General features: G+C 44.3%; 4 protein-coding genes across 6 annotated transcripts; 2 read left to right on the forward strand and 2 right to left on the reverse strand.

Annotated features, from left to right (window-relative positions):
• Window positions 1-3,307: 3,307 nt before the first annotated feature.
• LOC128302883 (DNA translocase FtsK-like) lies at window positions 3,308-4,367 on the forward strand. Its single transcript, XM_053039729.1, has 4 exons — window positions 3,308-3,425; window positions 3,504-3,554; window positions 3,642-4,034; window positions 4,249-4,367. The coding sequence occupies exons 1-4, from the start codon at window positions 3,308-3,310 to the stop codon at window positions 4,365-4,367; spliced, it is 681 nt and encodes a 226-aa protein (XP_052895689.1).
• Window positions 4,368-5,043: 676 nt separating this feature from the next.
• Window positions 5,044-8,620, forward strand: LOC128301628 (histone-lysine N-methyltransferase trr-like). Of its 2 annotated transcripts, XM_053038205.1 has the most exons (4): window positions 5,044-5,229; window positions 5,320-6,326; window positions 6,397-6,608; window positions 6,741-8,620. In XM_053038205.1, exons 2-4 carry the CDS (start codon window positions 5,483-5,485, stop codon window positions 7,644-7,646), a joined length of 1,962 nt encoding a protein of 653 aa, XP_052894165.1. In that variant the 5' UTR covers window positions 5,044-5,229; window positions 5,320-5,482; the 3' UTR covers window positions 7,647-8,620. The 2 variants fall into 2 exon arrangements, with proteins under 2 accessions (XP_052894165.1, XP_052894164.1); XM_053038204.1 differs by having other exon boundaries at window positions 6,397-8,618.
• Window positions 8,621-9,338: 718 nt separating this feature from the next.
• LOC128301701 (transitional endoplasmic reticulum ATPase TER94) lies at window positions 9,339-14,739 on the reverse strand. Its single transcript, XM_053038295.1, has 5 exons — window positions 14,383-14,739; window positions 13,319-13,421; window positions 10,885-12,921; window positions 10,650-10,804; window positions 9,339-10,566 (listed from the first exon to the last, which is right to left on the reverse strand). The coding sequence occupies exons 1-5, from the start codon at window positions 14,397-14,399 to the stop codon at window positions 10,464-10,466; spliced, it is 2,415 nt and encodes an 804-aa protein (XP_052894255.1). The 5' UTR covers window positions 14,400-14,739; the 3' UTR covers window positions 9,339-10,463.
• Window positions 14,740-16,175: 1,436 nt separating this feature from the next.
• Window positions 16,176-17,838, reverse strand: LOC128303922 (pleiotropic regulator 1). 2 transcript variants are annotated; one of them, XM_053041013.1, is made up of 3 exons: window positions 17,639-17,838; window positions 17,475-17,572; window positions 16,176-17,370 (listed from the first exon to the last, which is right to left on the reverse strand). In XM_053041013.1, exons 1-3 carry the CDS (start codon window positions 17,749-17,751, stop codon window positions 16,238-16,240), a joined length of 1,344 nt encoding a protein of 447 aa, XP_052896973.1. In that variant the 5' UTR covers window positions 17,752-17,838; the 3' UTR covers window positions 16,176-16,237. The 2 variants fall into 2 exon arrangements, with proteins under 2 accessions (XP_052896973.1, XP_052896971.1); XM_053041011.1 differs by having other exon boundaries at window positions 17,436-17,572.
• Between the last annotated feature and the right edge of the window lie 327 nt (window positions 17,839-18,165).

The raw sequence follows: 18,165 nt of genomic DNA on the forward strand, positions 1-18,165 counted from the left end.
GATCAAAAATATCCTTGGTATATCGAAAATATTCTTGGATTTTATATATCCTTGGTTATAGAAATTATTTGTTTCTATTTGACTAGCTATATCGGCCCGGTTACACGGCTACTTCTTCGGCTTCTTCTTTATCGGCACGACATTCTCAGGATGTTAAAGCCTACCATTTCTGGCTTTTTTTTTACTTTATTTAACCGTAGGATAGTCAGTACTGCATACGGAGGTTTGGTGGTCCAGATGAAATTTTTCCGTGGTCCTGTCCTGTGCAGATCGGCTGCGCTACCAATGCAAGATCTGGCCGCTCCGTGAACCCTTATATTCCAGCGGCCACGAGAGCTGACAAAATGCTGACAAATTTGTCAAGTGACAAAATCAGCTCGTCAACTGCGAAACACCACTATATCGTTGCCGTGCACATAATTGTTTTCAAATTTGCCCATCACTATTGCATTGCAATACTATCAAACCCGTGAGAGCGATCGCTAGTGTAAGAAAGATCGATGAAACGTAAAGCATCCTTCATCTCGCTAAAACTTTCCGTTGGCTGCTACGAAATTCCGAGCTGACAAACGGGCTGTTTTCAGATTTCCGATACCAAGAGAGCATGTTGTTCAAGAGGTGACACCTACTATCAGCCGAGCAAGCACAAGCCACGTGCTTCCCGGTAGATGGCGCGCAACTTCGTAAGCAATGTTGAGCAACACTGCACTGTACAAGTTGCAGGAAGCTGTACAAGCTGGAAGAATGCTATAAAACATGGTATAAACAAAACATCAACATGTGCGAAACAGGTTTCTTACGAAATTTGGATCGATCGATCGACACGCGACAGGAACCCACTCTTGAACCGGGACTTCCATAGGAAAATTGGACAAATGTGGTTGCAGATCTGCTACGGTTTGTTCAGCAGCAGCAAGATCTGTTAACTTCGCGTACAGTTTGGTTCGAAGCAAGATACCTCGTTTCGTTCCTTACGCTTTCGTGAACAGCGTCAACGAACTTATAATTTTGATGCAAAATCAGCGGCGGATCAAACGGTAGGCGGAGTAGGCGGTCGCCTAGGGCCTCGCCGTGTTGGGGGCCCCAAAAAAATTTTGCCGATTGTGCGATTTTTGAAAATTTTACAACAAAGTTAATTTATAGCAAAAAAAATTAATTTACAAGGTAGAAAATTGATCAAAAATATCTTCCTTGGTTATATAAAACATTTGTTTCTATGTGATAAATTAAATGCAGAGAAGAATATCGACTTTGTGACTTTAAAGTATAAACGAAATTGCACCAGTACAAGAACACTAATTTTCCCGTTGGTCGAGAAAAATTTCTTCGAAAACTACCTGTTTCCGAATGTATAATACCAGGAGAGCATCCACGGAAGAGGTAGCACCTAGTACAGCAATTTCGGTCGAAAACCGCCGAAAGGTATGCAATGTTTAAACACTAACTTTCCCGTTGGTCGTGAAAAATTTCTTCGAAAACTACCAGTTTCCGAATTTAAAGTACCAGGAGAGCATGCACGGAAGAGGTAGCTCCTGGTACTGCGCCGTAAGGTATGCAATGTTTATACACTAGGTATGCGCCGTAAGGTATGCAATGTTTATACACTAACCTTGCAACCAACTTGCAATGCAAGTTTGGTGCATGCAAGAAACTTGCAGCAAGATGGCGCGCAAGATGGCGCCCAACTTCGTACTTGCATGCAACAAACTTGCATGCAAGATTGCATGCAAACTTGCATGCAAGTTCTTGCAAGCAAATTCTTGCATGCAAACTTGCATGCAAGTTTGTATGCAAGTTTGTATGCAAGTTTGCATGCAAGTTTGCATACAAGTTTGCATGCAAGAACTTGCATGCAAGAACTTGCATGCAAGAACTTGCATACAAGAACTTGCATGCAAGAACTTGCATACAAGAACTTGCATGCAAGAACTTGCATACAAGAACTTGCATGTAAGAACTTGCATGCAAACTTGCATACAAACTTGCATACAAACTTGCATGCAAGTTTGCATGCAAGAATTTGCTTGCAAGAACTTGCATGCAAGTTTGCATGCAATCTTGCATGCAAGTTTGTTGCATGCAAGTACGAAGTTGGGCGCCATCTTGCGCGCCATCTTGCTGCAAGTTTCTTGCTTGCACCAAACTTGCATTGCAAGTTGGTTGCAAGGTTAGTGTATAAACATTGCATACCTGCCGGCGCATTGCAAGTTGGTTGCAAAGTTAGTGTATAAACATTGCATACCTTCGGCGCAGTACCAGGAGCTACCTCTTCCGTGGATGCTCTCCTGGTACTATACATTCAGAAACTGGTAGTTTTCGAAGAAATTTTTCTCCACCGACGGGAAAGTTAGTGTTTAAACATTGCATACCTTTCGGCGGTTTTCGACCAAAATTGCTGTACTAGGTGCTACCTCTTCTGTGGATGCTCTCCTGGTATCGGCAATCTGAAAACAGCTGGTTTTGTATGGAATTTCGTACCAGCTAATGGCGATCCAAGTAGTGGCGTTATCATTCTCCTTAGCGCATACAAACGTTTATATATAGAGACTAGCTTACTAGGCCCGTTTACAGGGCTACGCAACAGAACTCTGAGATGTACGCAAGGGAGCTTTCTTTCCGAGACTTTGCTGGTGTTGTTACATCATGTTTGAAGTACATCTCCCTAACACCGATAATGCCGTAGCAAAATTATGGGCCCCTTTGAAAAATTCCGCCCTGGGCCTCCAAGGGGATTGATCCTCCACTGTGCAAAATTATCAGAAAGACATAATCATCGCATTTGAAAAAGAAAACAGAATTATCTAGTCAACGCTTCCGATAGCACATTCCCTAACAAATGTTTATTTCTGGAACATGAACACGAGGATTTGTCGATGAATCTAAATTTAGTGCATAAATTAGCTGAAATAGCTGTGGTGCAATATGCGATGCAGAGAACATTGTCAAAAAATTTTCAATGATGAATGCTGCTGCTGCTTAATAATCTCTCTGCCACGACCCATGATCTCGACTAAGACTACCATCACGGAGGGATGTTAGCAAATGCCACAGCGTGATAAAGACTTTAACGAGGCATGAATAAAATAAACGAAATCCTAGCCTAGCCTATAACCTAACCTAACGTTCCAAATATTAAAGGGGTCCTAATAGGCAAAACTTGACCGGTTTAAGCCCCTTCCAAACTCATCCCCTCCGTCTTATTAATCTCATCTTCGTTTCGAATCGGCGAATGATATGGAATGCTCTGCAGGTATCGTATCAAAACTTGATCAGTTAAGTTGGGCGAGCGCACGCAAATGTACCGAACATGCGTTCTCTCGTGAGCGGAAGCAATCTTTTGTCCATACTCACCTTGATACTCATTGGGATTTGCTATGGTATTCCGGTTTTGAAATCGGCACCGGGCATAGAAATTCTTCCGGCAGGTAAGCTTCCACAAAGTTCTATCACCCGCTGGAGGATTCAGACAGCGAAAGAAAGCTTTAACTGTTTCATCATTACAGCGTTTTCTAATGGAAATGGACCAAATTACATCGTAGTGGATGATGGTAACGGTAAGTGAGATTGCCTTAAAATTAAAAGGAGACACAAAAAAAATCAAATTCAGTAACATTGTGGCGTTTTTTGAACCACTTTCGTAGGACCATCGTTACCCGGACCAGTGACAGCAGAACGATCGCAATTTCTAGTTGAAATTACGACACAGCAACCAATTGGAAATCAACCAGCACCCCAACAAATCCAGCCTCAGCAACCACTACAGATCCGGTACCAACTACCTCAGCCACTGCACCAACAAGTTCAGTATGAACAACTACAGCCTCAGCCAATTCAGTATCAACAACCGCAGCCAGTGGTTTATCAACAGCCTCGACAACTTCAGTACCAACGAACAACATATCAGCCACAACCGACGGCCTACTATTCGCAGCAACCTGTGCAGTACGTACAACCTGTGTATGCGTACTCACCTTACAATAATCAGCCAGTCCGCGCAGTTAGCACCCGACCGGATGCGCAATCTTCAACACCCGGTAAGTATGTCCGCGCTTTGCATAATATTGCTCCATCAAGTTTAGCCTCAGTGTTTCGTAATCCGAATCGCTCGGTATTCCGCGGTGCCGAAACTTAAAACTTGTTTGACTCGACACAGTTCCGGTAATCCAGGCATTGTTCGCCACGATGTATTCGAATATTTGTTGCTTTTGCTTGTTACTTAACACTTCTCAACCGTTTCCTTATCGCTAGGATTTTTCGACACAATCGCTCGTGTATTCGGACTTAACTCTGGCAGTAGCTCAAGAAGCACGGGGCCTTCTAGGACCTCTTCGTCTGCATTGGGATTCTTGGGCAGTGCTTTAGGGTGAATAATTGTACATTAACAGTCGTTTTGTCCCGCAATATTAACACAGCTCGCATACTTTTACTTTTGCAGATTTGGATAGAACAATTAGGACGAACTAATGAAAGTGTCTCTTCGTATAGCATCATTTAATGTTGCAGCTGTTTCAGCAAGACGTGATTTGTAACTATAATTGAATAAAGCAAAAAAATCACTGAAAAATCACGTGTACTCCTATCCAAGATCTCATGGTTTGACAATGGTGTTTCCGATAGAGGTTCGAGGATTGAGCATATCGCGATTTTAAATCCTATTGCTGTCTATTATTGGATTAACCGACGTCGGGCGTATCGCAAAAGTGGCGTTACGGAGCGTTACTCGTGCTGGAATTGTCAACAAATATTCCATTTACGTATCGGAACGTGTGCCTCCCCTAAGAAAGCTAATTCTATTTTTTCCTTATTTATCCCCTGAATATGTAAATATTCCATTGCTAAATGAATAAGTATTTAAATTTCCTGTTTTGTTAAAATGTAAATTTTTAACGTCAAAATGGTGCGTGCAGAGAACATCGCCTATTCAAACGGTTTGACAGCTCGGTTTAGAGCGTCAGCGCGGGTAAACAACAGGAGTTAACGTCAAACTCGGAAATAGCTGCAAAGAGTTCATTTGCTAAGTGTATTGAAGCTTTTTTGTTCGTAAACCAGTATTTTTCACCCTTACCGTGCAAGTAAATTTGTTTCATTTATGTGTAAACTGTTTGTAATACCTGGCATAACAGTTCTACGATTTGCTTAAACATACAATACCAGGCAGGACTGTGCATTGATGTTAGACTAAGGCGCAACACGGTGCCGTACATTCCCATAGTGCGTCGTTGTTAAGTGGTACTATACAAACTGTAACTTTGCTTGTGCTAAGACGTTTACGCACCGTTCATTCAATTTACGCTTCTATTATTCCCAAACCAACTATAGAATCCTCCAGAACGCATCGGCGCAGACAGTAAACGCTTCAACTCGCGATTGGATTTCGGTGCATACCGCTGACCCTGAGAGGAAGAGCTAATCTGAGCAGCCTACTCCAGAGGAAAAGAGTAAAGTTGTTCATCAGTCAGCGAAACAGCAAAACGGCACGCAAATGTTCGCCATGTCCATGTCGAAGCCCTGTTGTAAAAACCCAAAAAATCTGTTCTGCTTCGTGTGCGGCCTGTACATACTGTCGCACCATAAGCGATCGATCATGACGCGCCCTCTACTGGAAGCGTACGAGGCACACTTTAAGGTGCGAACTAGCAAGGAACACTATTTGCAAGGACCACCGTCGGTTTGTAACGTCTGCAATAATGCACTGATGCGTTGGAAGAACGGCATGAGTCCGAAACCGGAGCTTCCGTTCGGCATACCGATGCTGTGGAGTCCTCCCACAGATCACGAAACGGATTGTTACTTTTGTTTGACACGCACAGCACCATTTAAGGATTCGAAGTATGGAAGAATGATGCAATCAATGGCTCCGGTTGAGTATCCGACAGTGAGGTCGGCCGTCAGGCCAAAACTCTTTTCTACTCGGGCAGCACTTGTATCTCATTCACCGCCAGCAGTAGCCAAGACAGAAAAGGATGACAGTTCAGTCAATTTAATACGCACGTACCCAGGACAAGTTAAACTAAGGAACCCGGCAACTGTAATGCAGGTAGAACGACGCAATCTTCCGGGGCAAAACGTTGTTCCCAGCGTGCAGTCCAGCCCATCCGTCGTCAGTACGAGTACGTTGAAACGTAAGGTCGATTCGGGCCTCTGTGTGTCGTATGGTATGACGAAGGTTCGGCTGCGTAATTCCGAACCAATTGTGCTCGACAAGTGCACAAAGCTACTGCCATCGAACCCGTCAGCGATCATAAGCCGGCCGCTGACGCCCAGCAGCCAGAACGCACCCAGAATACTGAACGTGTTCTCACTGAACAAAGATGCTGCGAATTGCGGTAAGATGAGTGATATTTACATTTGCCCAATCGACGTAGGAACCATTTAACATGATTGCATTCTTTTCAGAAACAAATTCATCAATTCCACCCGCGAAGGAACCGGATCAACCACAAATCAAAATTGAAGTTGTTGACGATGAAGAAGAACCGGTGGTCCCAAACAAACAAATGAAACTGCAACCGATCAATGGTGCATTATTGAAGATTGAAACAATCAAGCAAGAGAAAGTACCGACGATAGTCCAACCGAAGGCTTCAAAGGAAATTCCAGCAATTAAGGTAATAAAGATAGCACCTGGAATCGCCTTTCCAACCAAAACAGAACAGACAGAACAAAACAGATTTATACCATTACGCCCTGTTCGTTGCTACAACATGAAAAATCTATCAACCGCTAACACCGGTGAAAAGACGATCAAAATCATACCGTCCCTCGCCGTCAAACAGCCGGTAGATATGGCCGCTTCACCGAAACCAGCCACCTTTGTTGCCACACAGACCAACAAAGCAACACCCGAACAGCAACAAAAAACTTCACAGGTTACCCCGGCGAAATATTGCTTCATTAACATGAAAGATCTGCCATCCTCTTCCGCAAGTACCAATGAAAGGACCATTAAAATTATATCGCCTGCCATCAGTCAACAACTGACCGATACAGAGCAACCACCTACATTGAATGCAGCGTCTGCTATCGTATCATCCAGCAGCAAGGTAGTAACGCCCGAGCAGGATGATATTCCACATCGCATCTCCCAATCGGAGCTGATACTATTGCTGCGCGAATTGGAGCTGCCGAAGGAAAAATCGGCCGTTCTGATCGATCGGCTGAAGCGATGGAATTTGCTGGCGGTCGAGATGGTGGGTACGAACCGTGCACGAACAATCGAGCAAACAACAACTCAACCAACTACCGTCACACCGGTATCGCCAACATCATCTTCACCACCACCACCACCACCACCACCATCGCAGGAACAGGGTCAACTGAAACAGCCAGAAACCGTGGCCCCGCTGGCCAATATGAAGGACATTCTGGTTCACAATACACGAGCAGCAAACAGGCAGTCCGCTCCACCGATAATAATCAGCAATTCCACGCACCGGCCCAAAGTCTCCACCGCAAGCAAACAGGACAACGGAGGTAAACCCAACTCGTCCATGATGGTCTTGGTAAAGGGCGAGCAACGACGGCACACTACTGTAGCTGGAGCGGAAAAGGCAACTATTACCCTACCGCCACGGGGTACCATCACGACTCGCAGTGCAGCGAGTGCACTGGTAAAGCAGAACGTTACCACGCCGAAGGTAAAATGAAACATAGCCTAACAGCTTTAATTCAATGCGACAAAGTTATCTTACTACAGTTGTGACAATGTGCTGACCACTGAATGGAACTACAAAAACACAGGGAACGAAGCAGTTTGAATGTAGCTGTAAAATGTCGACCTTCTGCTACCTTTTTGGATTGCTAGATTATAGTTTATAGTCGGTTGCGTTACACAGTTAGTAATCCAAATCAAACAGAGCAGTGACCGTGCAGGAAAGGGGATCAAATGTAAGAACAACTTCCATTGTATCGCACACCAATCCCAAGGATAGGACAGGCAAGGTACAGAATAAAGTGTCCTTAAATGTAAGCTTCTATTTTAAGCGCTTCATTTCTCTTTCTAATGATGGTGTAAAAACATGATTTCTAATAGGCGATAGGAGTAATTTTACCAAATGATGTTTGATTTTGAATTGATTTTAACCGAGGAAAGGCGATTAATAAAAGGGGAATTAAAAAATAATTGTACAGCGACACAAGCTTCGGTTGCATCGGCAGGATTAATAATCTCTGGTTGGCCATGCTTCTCAAAGGCAGGGCTCGACTATTGGGCTATAAAAGGTCTAAATCCTAGATCGTTAACTGATGGGCATGGTACCCCAAGAACGCCAAATAAGTATCCTTTAGATTAAAAAAAACAAGCCCTAAGCTTCGATAAACATAAACACACAAAACACTCATAGCAAGGATTAGAAAATCCGGCTATGTGTAGAGTATTCAAGTGATTAAGGTGTCATCGATCCTAAAGGTGATCGTTTTATCAAGAAAACTTCAGAAACAAATAAAATCTGTATTACGATAAACGCTCTAAAGGTAATGAATAAATTGCGTAGTTTGTTTAATGCAGTTGTTTGTACATAACACAACTCGGTCCATTTTAATATACCTTCGATGTATTTGTTAGAAGCAACGACAACGAGAAACACTATTATCGTATTCATCTGGAAAGAGAACATGGGCTAGCAAATTTGGCAAAAGCACACTCGGTTGTCGTCTACAGGCAATGTTGTGCCCTGCTAAACATTTTTTTTTCAGAATGAACGGATCACGTGCTTGCACAGAATTACTATCCTTATACGTGATTAGGTCAGTTAACATATCCCGCTAGAATGGTGTAACACTCCATCCCGTACGACATGAAGCGAAAGAGAAGCAATAGGCCCAGAGTAGGTCTTGCAATATAGTGAAGCTGGGACCAAGCAACTCGATTCCTAGAGGATCGGATTGCAGATCAATGCGACGAAGACAGAATACTTGCTTGTCAAAGGTTCTGACCGTAAGCGGATTCGATGTCTGGGGCACAGAGCATCAATTGGCGATGTGAACTGTGCTTCGGACAGCTAAAGAGCCGACGGCGAATTTTTATGCTTATGACTTCCACCATCTTTTATTCTATCCAGACGAAAACGTTGCAGCAAGATACGAAGCGTAGGATAGAAGAGCTAGTGGAAAAGCATGATAAACCACAATAATAATGAGTCGTCTAGGGAAACAGACATCCTGACGATAGGTGAAACAGGAACAATTGAAAAGGCTAGGTTACGTGATGAGGATGCCTGACTCATGACCTACCAATCAGGTGCTCGGATTGGTGCTCTACAACGACTCGCTGGCGAAATACATTAGCAAAAAAAAAAAATATTGAAACCACGATTCAAAATTCACTCGACACGTTCGTGTACGTCTGGTACCTATTTTCTTCCTGTTTATTTTCTTTTTCACCCATTCCATTATCTTCCAGTGTTTCTGTTTTCAGTGTAAAAAATACAATTGTAGAAGTATGCGAACGCTTACCACGCTGTCACTATTAACGTGTCCCCAGGGGGAGGGAAAACAAATTGTCTGCATCGCTGCAATGTACTTCCGTAACTGAAAAAGGGACACGAATTGCTGAATTGTTTGTAGTAATTCCCTTTGCGCTTCGAGGGTGTCTAATGTCACCTTCGCGTATCGCGTTCCAACAACCTCCTACCAAGAAATGGATTGGAATCGACGTATTAACCTACTCAATAATGACGATTTAAGGGTGTGAATTATTATTTCTACTATTAACGTCGGGCTGCAAATATGATTCGAAATGAAGAGAACCTTTTTTATGTGTGTTGCTGTTATCGCATGATGAAAAAGAACCACAAAAGGGGGAGTGTGTGGCTTAAAGGATTGAAGGGATCGGGTGTTTGGAAAATAAAGAGAGGACAAAGGTAAGGAGAGCTTGTCTTAGAATTAATGTATCTCATTTCTTATTTGCTTCAAAATCATTATTATGAATAAGAGGCTACCACAAGCTGCTGTTTCGCAGTCTTACATACACAGCACGTTCCCTACCGTTGGAGCTGGAATTGGAGGATGCACGCACTGGCCGGCCTCATGTGTATTGTCTCACCCTCACAATATCAGTGTTGCAACCGATCTCCGTCATATCTTTTCACGAATTCCCTGTCGCTATGTTGCTCCTAATGTTGAGCGGTGCGAAACGTGTGTTTCACTACACAACAGAGTTCATCCTACAATCGCACTGTTTCGATCTTCCGTTTCCGTCCTATTGATTTCTACTTTCTACATCACGCACTACTACTATAAACCAGTCATTTTGTTTTCGCCCTTCCTCTATTAGCCGGCTTTAAAAGATACTGGGAGAAAGAATCAAGATTGTGAAAGGTGAAGGCAATAATGTGTGTAAGACACACAAACACACGCGAGGGGCAACGGTGTACTGTTGTATGTTGAAAGACTGCAGCTGTGGCAACGGAGCAATTGTTAGTCTAATAAAGGAGAGGGATAGATGTGTCTATAGCCGCGGCAATCTAGCTGTAGAGATCGTCATCACCGTTATCGCCGGGATTATTGCTCGTCGGTTGTGACGAACCCTGGCCCTGCGAACTTGAACTGCCCTGTCCCGAGGGGAATCTAGACAACAAAACAAGCAATCGTTAAATAATCGAATAATATTATGAGAATTTAGTGAAAGCGGTCAATCTACCGCTACTTACCGGAAATTGGTCCCGAAGCCACGAGATTGCTGCAGCGTTTGGGCGAACATTTCGTACTTCCGTATATCGTTATCGGATACCGAACGGCGGGCAAACTTCATCGCTTCCTCGAAGTGATCACGCGTTATTTCCGGCACCGGATCTTCTTCATCCATCTAGGGAAACCAGAATACATGAAACATTTACTTTTCTCTTCTTATTCCGAAAAGAAACAGGTCGTTTGCCGAATACTTACATCCATAGCCGAATTTTGGTTTGCGGCACGGTCTCGCTCCCGCCGTATTTCCGCCTCGATCGCCTGACGGATGGCCAGCTTACAGGCACGCTGGCAAATTTCCGTCAGATCCGCACCCGAGAAACCTTGCGTTACCTTAGCCACGTAGTTTAGATCCACATCTTCCGCTACCGGGCTCTTGCGCAGATTCGCACGCAGAATAGCTTCGCGTGACTTTTCATCGGGCAGCGGAATGTAGATCAGCTGGTCCAGACGGCCCGGGCGTAGAATAGCCGGATCGATGATGTCCGGTCGGTTGGTGGCGCCGATAATGAACACATTTTTCTTCGCTCCCATACCGTCCATTTCGGTTAGAATCTGGTTGATCACACGGTCGGCGGCACCACCCGCATCGCCCACATTACCGCCACGTGACTTCGCAATACTGTCCAGCTCGTCGAAGAACAGCACACAGGGCGAAGCGGAACGTGCCTTATCGAAGATGTCGCGCACGTTTGCTTCCGACTCGCCGAACCACATCGTCAACAGCTCCGGGCCCTTGACAGAGATAAAGTTCGCCTGGCACTCATTGGCGATGGCTTTGGCAAGCAGCGTTTTACCACAACCGGGAGGCCCGTAGAACAGGACACCGCGCGAAGGTTGCATACCGAACTTGAGGAACTTGTCCGGATGTTCGACCGGGTACTGTACCAGTTCCTGTAGCTCGCGCTTCACATTCTCTAGACCGCCAATGTCGGTCCAGGTCGTGTTCGGTACCTCTACCACAGTCTCGCGCAGCGCGGATGGGCTCGATTTCGTCATCGCGTAGCGGAAGTTTTCCATCGAAACGGCCAGCGAGTTGAGTACCTCCGCGTCAATCTGATCGTCCTCCAGATCGATCAGATCCATCTTTTCGCGGATTTGCTGCAAGGCCGCCTCGGAACACAGTGAAGCCAAATCGGCACCCACGTGGCCGTGAGATTCGGCCGCAATCTGCTCCAAATCGACATCGTCCGCTAGCTTCATGTTTTTGGTGTGAATACGAAGCACTTCTAACCGGCCAGTAGCGTCCGGGATACCGATATCAATCTCACGATCGAAACGACCGAAGCGACGCAGTGCAGGATCGATCGAGTTGGGACGATTCGTTGCTGCCATCACAATCACGTGCGAGCTTTTCTTCATGCCATCCATCAGCGTAAGCAGCTGTGACACGATGCGCCGTTCCACCTCACCGTGCGTCTTCTCACGCTTCGGTGCGATGGCATCAATCTCGTCGATGAAAATAATTGCCGGTGAATTCTTTTCCGCCTCTTCGAACGCTTTGCGCAGGTTCGATTCGGACTCGCCCGCCAACTTGGACATAATTTCCGGCCCATTGATAAGGAAGAAGAAAGCGCCGGTTTCGTTCGCAACGGCACGTGCGATCAGTGTTTTACCCGTGCCGGGTGGACCGTACATGAGAATACCGCGCGGTGGCTTCACACCGATCGCCTTGAACAAGGACGGATGACGCAGTGGCAGCTCGACCATCTCTTTGATCTGGGCCAGCTGCTTACGGCACCCACCAATATCATCGTACCCGACCGCATTCAGTGTCTCCTCTTCCTCCTCGCGCTTGATCGGATTTCCTTCGCAGTGAATCACCGTCTCCGGGGCAACGATACAGTACGGTTCCGGATCGGCTGCGACTACCTTGAATTCTACCGCACGCATGCCACCACGAACGACGAAAGTGTCGTCCTTGTGGATCGGTCGGTAGGCCTCCAGGAAGTACGGCTTGAGGTACACGTCAAACAGATTGCCCGACAGACCCTCGACCGTATCGTCGATGGGCAGTATGTGTACGCGCTTACCGTACTTTACGTCCGGGCAGGATTGAATCATCACTACGTCTCCGAGCCAGACACGCAGATTGTTGCGCACTACTCTGTTCATGCGAATTTTCTCATCCGGACAGTTCTCATCCGACAGGACAATGCAAACCGTTTCCTTGCGGCGCTTGCCTTTCAGCAGTACGGTATCACCGCGGAACAGCTCCAGTTCGTCCATTTTCGCCTGAAAAACAAAATAAACTCTATTTACTCTAGTAAACGCTATACTAATCCATATTATTATACGAGTTTAATGGATATTTTCATTATAGAAGGATTTGATCTGGAGGTAAAGAATCTTTATTTAAAATTAAGAGTAAAATATTAGTCAAAATCATTTTATTCTAAAACGATACTTTCAATAAAAAGAAAACAGATCTAGTCCTAATTACTTCTTATTGTAAATAATTATTGTTCTACTTGTTAGAAAAGTTCAGCAAACATTCATAGATTACGAATACAAACAGCGTGATATTAAATCGTTATTAAATTACTTTTGTTGCCAATCGGTAAAAAATGTTGCTGTTGATGATTGACGAGAGAATTGTTTCAATTCCAGTAGCATGAGAAAAATTACTCACCTGTGACAACGAAATGACCGAATTGTCATCATTGCCGGCCTCATCAACGATCAGACGGTTCGGGCGATCCTTGCGCTTCAGAATGGCAGTTGCCAAATCCTCGCTAAAAATAAGAAAGAAGGTAATAATGAAGGACGAAGGATTGATATCAGAAACGATGTAGCATATCAACACAAAACAAACATCCAGCAACGATTGCATTCCCAGTAGAACGGCGTCATCTTTACGAAACCGAAGGGCGCATAGGTTATTAGCCTTTTTGTGAGAGTTAGTGCGTAGGACAGAAAGAGACCATCTCACCGTATAGATTTATGTATGAATGGTTCCTTTCAACATTTACATTTCACGTTTGTTTGAGATTGCAAAGTTATTATCACTGTTCGCACAGTTAGTTGCCCATCTTTTAACAAATCATTAATAATACATTATCATTTTTTTGAAACTAGCAAAAGCTAAAGATTATGATATGATTACAACATCCTTCCCTATTGATGTACAATATTTATGTGGCTACCAACAGGAGCCATCACGGACATGGCTCTGCAGTTGAAAGCAGATTACCGGTCATTTTGCATGCTCTTCTCACAAAGAGCCAAACATTAATAATTTAGGCACATATATTTCATAGGAACAAAACATATTTCTGCTCAACTCGGAAAGGATTCTACTTATTTTACATTTATGTGATGCATTTTTAACCAACGATTACGCGAAGTAACGCATATCGTGACAAGCGAAAATTGAAGCAATCCCCTTCACATACGTACAATCCCCTCACACATACAACCGCACACACAACACAGTCCACTGCTGTTCAGCCAATAGAAACCCTCTACGTACAAACATGACACAGTAGACGGAAAAGACGTGCCTGCTTTCTTCTTTCTTTGTGAAATCACACAACTCGACGTCCGTAACTCCCGGCGGCTATTGTTTTAGCAGGAAGAACTGCAACAATGTCCTTTTTTCCTTACTTGCCGGCCGCTTTCGTTACCACAACCACATTCCCAAGTCACCCAGCGCAACGAAACTCCATCGTCAAAGTACGCGAATGTTCTACTCACTTCTTGCTGTCGGCCATTTGAAGAACGGTGTTTTCCGGCTTTGCTACTGATGGGATTAAAGTAACTCAAATTCCCTTTGGTGAACCTTCTCGTGCCTAATGGAGGGCTTCTTCTTGCAGAATTCGCACGGTGCGTGCTATTAACGTGAGCGAATGTACCCCGCTGGGAAAAACGCCGCCACACTTCACTTCCGTATTACTGATCGATTCCTAGCAATCCAATGTATCGCAGCCTACTGTAAGTGCGAACTTCCTTTGTTGATGAGTTTGCTCTGCGTTCGAAGGTGTTGAAAATCTAGTTCAGTCTCTTGCTACAGGCTAGGTTATAGAGCTACAACCGCAAGCGCACACTGCAAGGAACAGCGAAGACGACGACGAACGCGAAGCAACGATGACGATGACTTGCCATCTGGATGACGTTTCCGGATGACGCTAGCGGGACGCGCGGACATGCAGGTGACATTTCATAAAATTAATTTCGCTACTTTTAATTTATTTTGAATGAGAAACTTTTGTTCTTAATTTAGTTAAACAAAATCTGTTCCATTCTGTTTTGCCGAGTCAGGCTCAAGCGTCGAGAATGTACACAAAGTATTTCTAGATAAAGTGCAATAATTGCTGGGACTGAATTTTTAACGGAAACCGATACGTTTCCGTAGACAATTCCGATAAACTTTCAGCTAGAGTATAACTTACACATAATTTTACTTTGTTACATAACCAGAATTTAAAAAAATACAATAGTTTGTAATGCAATATAACCTTCATGGAATAACAGAAACCTGAAACATTTTTTTAAAGAACTAGCTAATCGGCCCGGTTACAGGGCTATGCAACAGAATTCCGTAGTGTACGTAAAATTAAAGATGTTTAAAAAGAGGTTTTCTTCCCAATTGGTGGAAGTTGTTAATTTTATGGACATGAACATGAACTGGTGAAACATGGACTGCAATCGCAAACCCGAAATATCCAGTGAAGTACAATGATCCATATGATGATGGAAATCAATTCTCTTGGCTGGTGTGATTTAAACTGACGAATGTTGCCTATGATTTAATCGAGCCTTTCATTCAAAACATATTTGCCAAATATTACGTATTTTGCCTATTTGCATTTGATGACATCTTGACCATTGGGACTTGACTACAGACTCCTGGTTGCCTGGCTTGTTAAATTCGTTTTAGAGAAGTAAACAACAGAGATGAATCAACTGCTCCTGAAACACTCTCGCATTTCTTTTAGTAAAATACATGAAAAATTGCAGGGAATCAAGCAGTTAAACAGCTTTTTAAATACCTTTATAAGCTATTATAAAACATGGTATCCTTTTCTATGCTGTTATCTTCGTGGATTCAATGATCATTTCTGGTCTTCCTTGATTTGGATTTGGCCACTTGGATGGTGGCTTGATGGTAGCAACGCCGGTCTTCACAGGAACGGATCGGGACCTAAATCCCCCGTTTTTCGGTCTGAATATTCAGCTACGGATAAACAAAGACGCAGAAAGCCAGAAATGTCAGGCCCATACCTCTTAAAGTTGTGCCGATAGAAGAAGTAAGTGCTGCGTACGGGTCGAATAGGATTTTGCATCAGTTTTGTCATTTAAGAAACCTTTCACACTGTATCACCGAACATGATTAAAATCTTATCGAAATTCTTGTAAAGGTATAAAAACCATTTGGTAAAACCATAATATATATGGAAAACTAAATTGTTGGCGAGAGGATCATAGAAGGCGTTGCAAGAAAGGAGTTAAAGAAGTGCGATTGGAAGTTGAATTTCATCTAATTATTATTTGACGTCGAATGCCTTACAATTAAATTTATTTCTTGTACAGTATAGTGCTGGCCTTACTCTTAGTACTTCCTACGCTTAATAATCTCCGGACGCCAATTGATAGGATGCGATTCTTCCGTCGCTTCATCATCTTCCTTGTAAATCTTGATCGTTTTGTCCGCCTCGGTAGTGATCAATCGCGAACCAGACTGATCAAACGTCATGGAGAAAATGCCCGCTTCACTGTCCATCGAACCGGGCTGTACTGCGGCTTGGAAGCGCTGGAAATTGTATCCGGTGCGCCAGTCCCAGAAGAACATCGTTCCATTATCTCCACCGGACACTAGCACGCCTTCCGGATTCACGGCCATACAGTTTACGATCGAGTTGTGTCCGCTGAGATTCTGTATGAAGTTTCCTTCCGGACAGCGCCACTGTTTTATGTTATCCGGCGAGGCCGAAGCAAACATGTACAGCGACGGATGCAGTACGATTGCACGCACACTTTTCTTGTGGTTTGTCAGCGTGCACATACTCTTTCCAGCGGCCAGATCCCACAGTCTTACGGTCGAGTCATGGCTGCCGGTAATAATCTGCGGATTGGCAGCCTGTGTGACCACACTCGCGACCGTGTTCGTGTGTCCGGTCAGAGTGTGAATGTTAGCTTTAGTACGCATATCCCATACGCGTGCCGTCGAATCACGACCAGCCGTTACAAGCACATCGATCGTGGGATGCAGTGACATCGTATACACCGCCGACAAGTGCCCATGGTAGTGTCGTATAACTTTGTTGTACTCCAAATCCCAACACTTTACCTGCCTGTCCTCACCGCAACTGAAGAGGTACGGGTGGCGCGGGCTTACGGCCAGTGCCCGTACTGTGCTGACGTGTCCCGTGAGAGAGAGTTTTAGTTTCCCACTGGCTAGATCCCAAATTTTAATTACGCGATCGGCAGCGCCGGTTGCAAACCATTCGTTGCCTGGTTCAACCGCAACGCATCGTACCCAGCCGAGATGACCTGAAATGACACGACAAAGCTTCCAAGGAGCGTGCCATTTGGGTTTGGGAATGGTAGGTGCTTTTTTCGGTAGTATCTGCACGGTGTTGGTGGTATTCTGCGACACCGGTGCTGATGCCGGTACTAGTGCTGTCTGAGCATTGGTTCCATCCGGCACTATTCCTTCCTGTTCACCGGCCGTTATTGCCAGAACTGTAAAGGGAACGATCTGGTTATTCTACCGAAAGTGTCCACTATATACAGTGCCCCGTGCTTACCACCATCCTTGAGGCCATTCTGTCCATCATTTCGCTCACTGTCGCCTCGCTTGGCCGCTAATGCTTTTGCTTTGGCAGCGCGATCAAACACCAAACCATACGTATCCCGGGCTTTAATGTTAAATTTATGCTTTTCCCTAGAAACAGATGGAAACATCAGTTTAGAACCATACTTTCACTTGTTGCCAATTATAAATGCTCACATGTCTTCATCAATCTCCGGTAGCAAGGATTGATTCGCAACGAAGAAATCATGGGTACGTTTTAACGAACGGAACACCAGTGTGTGCACCGAATGACGCTGAACTTCCTCCATTGTAAAGGGTTGGTTTTTACGGGTTTAAACCACAACTTTATTCTCTTTCTGTATTCAAAACGCGACGAAACTGGCGGCGGCGTGTTGTATTTTTCTTCCAAAGAGTAAACAACTTGTGACAGCTTGGAAAATCAAAGATTGCATCTGTTATACGATTATTTTCGTTCGTTCAACTGACAGCATTTGCACTGGCCAGGGGTGCTACACTGCAGTTTAAAGATTGGTAAAACTCATGTAATCTGAACAAGTTGCAGTGCGCAAAAATATTATAGTGTGCCTTATTATTAACGTTCGAACTCCGGACCTGTTGGGTAGTTCTGAATTTCTATTTGGAACAATGAGTTCCAAAGCTCATCACGACTGTTATACGCCGAGATCCTGTCATACAGAATGGTTCCTTTTGACACAAAGGAA

Source organism: Anopheles moucheti, chromosome 3, assembly GCF_943734755.1.
Source record: "Anopheles moucheti chromosome 3, idAnoMoucSN_F20_07, whole genome shotgun sequence".
Lineage (NCBI taxonomy): Eukaryota > Metazoa > Arthropoda > Insecta > Diptera > Culicidae > Anopheles > Anopheles moucheti.